At 33.3% G+C, this 7,353-nt stretch overlaps 1 protein-coding gene across 1 annotated transcript; it reads left to right on the top strand.

The window, feature by feature from the left end:
* Positions 1-2,610: 2,610 nt before the first annotated feature.
* On the top strand, positions 2,611-3,858 carry LOC112596864 (E3 SUMO-protein ligase KIAA1586-like). The gene has a single exon (XM_025342683.1). It carries the CDS (start codon positions 2,611-2,613, stop codon positions 3,856-3,858), a length of 1,248 nt encoding a protein of 415 aa, XP_025198468.1.
* Positions 3,859-7,353: the final 3,495 nt, after the last annotated feature.

Below are 7,353 nucleotides of genomic sequence, written 5' to 3' on the forward strand. Positions count from 1 at the left end.
ATTCCTGACAGGGCAATCCGCCTGTGGCGGATTGTCATACCTCCTGACGTCAGTGCTCGAATTGGGGGGGGACGCAGGCGGACGGAGTCCGCTTTCATTTTTTTGGAGGTTTTAGCGTCCCCCTTCATTTAAATAAGCAAAGAACGCTGAAAATGCGTCCCCCCTAGAGATATTTTCTTTCGAACGGTGTATTTGAATTTTGTTTTCGATTATTTTTATTTTCTATAGCAAACTGCAAATTAATGGTTATTTTTTCCTAGAAAACGGTTATCGTTGACGACAATCACGGATCAAGATAAAATATGAAAATAATATAATACTATCGATAACTATCGAGCTGATATGAGCACAGTGGTTATTGTTTTTCATAGAATACCGAATGATTATTATCAGCGCGTTGGTTTTCGTTTCATCGTGTTCACTATGACTGTTCATCTTATATTCTGTTGTTAACATTCTCATTGCACGTATAATAATTTTAAAGCGAGTTCGGTTATATAGCCGTATAGGTGTTTCTACTTTTGAGAACTTTTTGTTTAATCTTTAAGTCAATTAAAATTAACACCATGAGTGAAAAAAGAAAAACATTATATGATTTTTTTCAAAAAAAAAAAACCAAAAATTAGTGATAGTGACAACGTGATTGTTGGGAATACAACAGGTAAGTGAATAACCTATTGGCTAGATAAATATAAATTGCAATGAACTATTAATCATAAATTTCTCATCTTATTAACATTTTTGTTGAATATTTAGATGGATTGAATTCGCGAGACGATTCAGTGGATCTTCCTTCGGCTGCATCTCAAGAAGGTAATACTAATAATACTATAGTACCTAAGTATTTTTTTACAAATTAAACTAATCTGTCTTATAAATTATTTCTATTCTAAAAGACCATTTTTGTCATTATTTATAAATTATCATAAATATTATTATGTTTTTATACTGTTGTAATTTATAATGATACCTATCAAAAAAATAAGTTAATGATTATTAATTTTTTTTTTCTAGGAAAAGAGAAGTCTTCAGTTGATTTGGAGGAAATTAGTTTAAATTTAGGTACCTATTTAGTTTTTTCAATTATAACAAAATTGAATTGGTATGTGTTTTATAGTTATAACTTATAAGTAATTAATATAATAACATTTATATTACAATTTGATATTAGATGTGTGCCTAATGACTAATATGTTATAATATTATATGTGTTTAAAGTGATAATAAAATATTTTGTATTTAACCTCTAAAAATAAAGTTGTTTTGTTATTTTTATTGTTATACTTGTTTATTATTAATTATATGTGTAGCTTGGTGTACATTGTAGCCTGTGTTTCTAATTTTATATTTGTTAATAAATTGGTAATTGTACATTTAACTTGTAGTTATAATAAAGATGTTGCATAGCTGTGTCATACATTATAATGGTTTTTTTACTTAATTTTTATATAAATATAAAGGTGAATGCTTGTGTTAAATGTTGTTATTAAGCAATTTGTGTTTTGTTAACAAGTTGTTGAATATATGATATATCTATAATGATTAAGTTTTTTTTATCAATGTAATATTTTATTTGAATATTATATTGATTTTATTAAAATCAGTATAACATTTATAATTAAAATCATTTTAATTAATTCAATTAATTAATTAATTGTATTGTAAATTAATTTTAATTTGGATGATTAAAATAGGTAACACATGGAGTAATTTTTTTTTAAATTTTTTTTTTTTTTACAAAAATAGATATACAATATAATGTCCTCAAAACTAGTACTACTGGTATTATTCATCAGCCAACTAACTGCATTAGTGACAACGAACCTCCTGAATGTTGGGACTTGAAACAAATAAAATATTTTTGTGAAGAATATCCTTGGATATATTTTAAAAATAAAAAATTGGGTTGTAAATTATGTCTAAAGGTGAATTTAAATATTGAAAAGAAACCAGAGTCTCATGTTCGAGTATCATCGGAATGGACTCAATGTAATATTGCTCCATCTGGGGATACCATTACCAAACAACAAGCTAGCTTGAGAAAAAAAATTTCGAAACATAAAGGGAGTCAGCCACATATTTCTGCCGAGAGCATAATTGAACGTAGTAAGCAAGAAACTTTTGAATTGCATGTATTAAAAACTACAAAATTGCAATTTGAAACAACAGAAAAAATATTTCGCACCGCCTACTTTATTGCTAAAAATCAGCGTCCATATGTCGACATGCCAAAATTGGTTGACCTACAAGTTTTAAATGGTATTTCAATGGGTAGAGTTTTGCAATCTGATAAATCCTGTGCCACTATAATTGATCATATTGCAAATGAAATGAGGATTAAAATGTGTAAAGATATCATTGAAAATAACAGGAAATTATGTCGACGAATCAACAACATTAAGCAAAAAAACAATGTTGGTAATATGTTTAAGGTGTGCCATTGGAGATGCTCTTGAAGTCAGTACTTTTTTTTTTGATATAGTCGAATTGGATTGTACAACGGCTGAATCGATAAAAACCGCTATACTTGACAATTTATTTAAATATAATATTAATTTGGGGTTTCTGAAAAATAATTTAGTGGGCTTTGTAAGCGATGGAGCATCTACTATGTTGGGTAGGAAAGCTGGAGTTGGTGCTTTACTTCTAAACCATTTTCCTGACCTTATTGTGTGGCATTGTTGCAATCACCGGTTAGAACTTGCCGTAAGCGACACACTGAAAGAAGTAAATGGTGTCAACCATTTCCAATGTTTTTTTGAAAAATTATATTCTCTTTATCACCAGTCTCCGAAGAATATGAGAGAACTTAATGAATGTGCAGAATCATTAGAACAAAGGATTTTAAAGATAGGAAAAATATTTACTATTCGATGGGTAGCATCTAGTTATAGAACGGTTCGTGCTGTATGGAATAATTTTGCTGTCCTACATAAACATTTTCTTGAAGCTTCTTTGGATAATACAAGAGACACAAAAGAAAGATCAAAGTATGCAGGTTTAAATAAAATGTTAACGTCCAATGATTTTATACTGAATCTAGGAATATTACTTGATGCTTTACATGAGTTGTCTGATTTATCATGTCAACTACAAAACCGAGATTTGAGTTTGACTTCAGCGCATACTGTAATTGAGAGAACAATTCGTGTTATTGAAAGCATGGTTGAAACGGCGGGACCAAAACTTAAAGAAGTAAATTTAGCGTCTCAGGAAATGAGTTTTAAAGGAGTAAAACTTACATTTCACAAAAGCGTTCAAAAAATCAATTCTTCTCAATTTTTTAGAAGTCTTTCAAACAATCTTAAATCAAGATTATTCACTACACAGTCATCAAATTCTTCTAATAATGCTTCTTCTAAATTTCAAGAAGAGTATGACCAATTATTGTCTGACTTAGATATTTTTGTTCCCAAAAATTGGCCCGATAACTTCAATATACAATATGGTGATGATTGTATACGCCGATTGTCTAAAAAATTTAAAGTTGATGAGATCACTTCAGTAAGAGGCTTCCGTCAATTCAAAGACACAAAAGAAGATAATGTTGAAGATCTTAAACTACTAACTACTGCAATTAAGTGTATAGCAATTTCATCTTCTGAATGTGAGCGTTCATTCAGTTCGATGAATGAAATTGTATCCCCTAAAAGAAATTCTTTGGGATCAGTACATATTTCATCATTAGTGTTTATAAATTGTGTTGGTCCGCCAATTGACAAGATTAACACAACAAAATGGATTGAATCGTGGGTGAAGAAAGGCAAACGAACAGCTGAAGAAGAAAATTGTCCTAAAAGGATCAAAATTACTGAAGAAAATGCATACAAGTCATTGTGGAATTTAATTAAAGAATAATACTTATCTCTGTAATTAGTTATATTATAATTTGTTTTTAAAATAAGTTTATAGTGATAGTAAATAAATGTTATGATTATACCTACTACGGCTTTATGTACTACCTTATAGTGCCTTACTAAATGTGTGGGGGTGGGGGGACAAAGTCCACAACGGGTTACTTTATAATTTATCTGCTATGGAACGGTGTTTTCTGAACTAAAACCAGCGTCCGTCCTCAATTTTTTTTCCAATTCGAGCACTGCCTGACGTCGAAGGCGTTGTGCTGTTTAGTACGCAAAAAAGTTTAAGTCGAATCTAGCGCTCGATTTCTCAAGCGATCACCAATGAAAATCCAGTTAAACGCGTTTAAACCTCCCAGGTAGGCAATCCGACTGCGTCGGATCGCGGACGATGTGGGCGTAAAGGAGAGATTTTAAACATATTATGGAAAACGCATGTCAAACGTTAGGGAGTTGAAGATCACAAAACTATATATATTTAATCATTTTTTTGATAACAGAAATTACAATTAATTAACACAAAATTTAAAAATTTAAAAAAAAATCAGAATACTTAGTCAGTTATCGTACAGAACGGATTTCGCGGGAACGTGTTTCGAACCTGCCTACCTAACGTCGGAGAACCTCGTCCCGTAGCTCGTTACGAAAACGGCAATCGAGTGTCTAGGTATCAGTCATCGCCCGTACGGTGAAAGTCGATACCTGCTGAAAGGGCAATCCGATTTCCGCGGATTGGATGAATTTCCCGTGGCTCGCCCGATGCTTTTGAGTATGGAAAATAAATAAATACACTCCGAAAGGGTTATTAAGTGTCCAGTTATCAGTCATTGCCCATCGAATATCGATACCTGACAGGGCAATCTGGCTGCGGCGGATTGTCATACCTCCTGACGTCGAAACCGTTGTGCTGTTTAGTACGCAAAAAAGTTTAAGTCGAATCGAGCGCTCGATTTTTCAAGCGATCACCACTGAAAATCCAATTAAACGCGTTTGAACCTCCCAGGTAAGCGATCCGACTGCGTCGGATCGCGGACGACGTGGGCGTAAAGGAGAGATGTTAAACGCATTATGGAAAACGCATGTCAAACGTTAGCTAGTTGAAAATCAAAAAAACTATAATTAATATTTTTTTTCATATTTTATAGATGGTTAGATATCGAAAAGAAATAATATGCGCTTTCTGTGATGACAAAATATTTAAAAATCAAAAGAAAAAAAATTTGCTACTGTTTTACCCCTGTATCTTTCAAACGTAAGCGACTGAAAGGCTAAACATATAAAATAGTGAATTAACCGTCAAAACCGAGTGAAACAACTGTATCGTCATCAATAGAAAGTTCTCGGGCTATAATATAAATTGCATATCACATAATATGTACATTTGAATCGTGCATACTGTTAGCAATAACTATAATTGGTTTAATTGAATACTATTGTGTAATTTAACGTTCGTGTAAAGTATATTGTAATATAATATATTTTGTCATCATCAATCAAGCAGTATAAAATGTAATGTGTGAGATCAAAAATCGTTTTTAAGATTTGAAAAATATTATATGAGTAGTAATGTCATATCAAAACGAAAATAGCAATTAATAATGATCGAATTAAATGAAAAAAAAAATGCAAAAAATCCCGTACGTGTAGTTTCTTATGGGGCCGCCCGGAAAGCGCCGGACCGGGATTCGAACCTGCCTACCTAACGATGGGGAACCTATCCTAACACCTATCGACTACCGCTCGAGTTGAAAACCGTTACCGAATCTCGAGCACTTAAACCGTTTTAGAGATGCGACAAATGCTACATTATACGTCGTTTGACCCGTACAATTTTTACGATTCGCGTGTCACGAAACCGTAAATCGCATATTTATTGTCGTTTAGAACGTTTCCGACGTATTCGTTTACATTTTTTAATCGTATACGTCTCAACGACGTACCGAGTTTATCATCACATACACATATCACGATATCCCCCCCAAAAGGTATGCGATTAAAGGCATTACGACGACTGAAGAGCAACGATTTAGCGATTTTTTTGTATATAATAAACACGATCTGACGTACGTCAACAACGGTACGCACGTTTCTATTTTATATGATATTATTATTATATATATATACACATATATAATCGTATTTCGTACGCTATCGAGACGATAAGGTCGCTGTTCGATCTTATCGCGATAGATATCATCGACGATTTAAAATAAATTGACCGAGTGTTTCGAGCGCTTTATGTGACCTGATAACGTCGTTCAATACCCATGTGGTGCGAAGATTCCTCATTTATCGGTGTTACATGTCAAAAGGGCCTTGGGTGTACCTGACCAAAATTCTTATTGTTATCTCGTTCATTAAACTAGCCAGACCTTTTGGTAAGTATCGGCTTGTTTGTACATGACTATACTACGTTCGGCATCGCCATATGACGAACGTAGATAAAGAATCTTGAATGTCACTTCATGAGTTGATTATGCACGATTGCCTATATATATCATAATAAAGATGACCATTCAGATAATTTCGAATTAGAATTTGGGGCGAGAGTTTATGTGGATGGGAGCGTGGTGACCGTTGTCGGAAGGTGTGACCAGGCGAGAACTATTTCCTATACCAGACGGGTCATCAGTACGCTGGATAGTTGATAGAATTTGTCATTGACGCTTTCATAAGTTTGTCTCTGCCATATTTTGAAATATAATTCAATTCAGCCTCTATAGTTTCGCTCTTCGTTGTCCTCTCGTACTTTTGCGTTTGAACTTGTCTGAAGCGTCCAAATTACGCTCATTTTTCAGTGTGAGTTGTTCATACTCACCATGTATCTTTATTATCTTTGATATAAGAACCGAACCTAGTCAATTGACCTGAGTTGTCCTCGAAGATGAGAGAACTATTATTTCAGCATTATGTTAGATGCGATTATAACAGTGATCAATATGGAAGCCCAGCTGACAAACGACTATATTAAATAAGGTACGAGTCAACACCATGTACTTTATGTACTATTTTACCTTGTGCTTGTACTGCGCGCAAATCCCAACACCGATTTTATAAAGGAAATAGAAATTAAAGCTCCTGACTGATTTAGCGAATCCAAATCAATGATGCTGTGAATCACAATTGCGATCACATGTGTACTTGTTAACATAGCGCGCATTAACGAGACGAATAAAAATAAAATAAAAACCATATTGAATACTTGCAGCGAAAAATAAACTAAACCTTGCGCACTGTTTTTGGTGAATATTTACGAACTTGATGCACACCGATTCTTGATGCATCCGGTCGATGGACCAAATGTTGACTTGTGAAATAATGAAAATAACTCATTACGTAAAATACCTCTGGTTTAGTTCTATAAACGAGAGTACCCGTGCATGGACTACTAGTTCATTATGTGTATGGATAATGTGTTCGACATTGCATGACTAATCTTTATCGGCGGCGGTCGGTGCCTCCCATGCAGATACTGCATGTATCAAATAATACT

The sequence above is a fragment of the Melanaphis sacchari genome, unplaced genomic scaffold (genome assembly GCF_002803265.2).
Source record: "Melanaphis sacchari strain LSU unplaced genomic scaffold, SCAv2.0 Contig360_pilon_pilon, whole genome shotgun sequence".
Classification (NCBI taxonomy): Eukaryota; Metazoa; Arthropoda; class Insecta; order Hemiptera; family Aphididae; genus Melanaphis; species Melanaphis sacchari.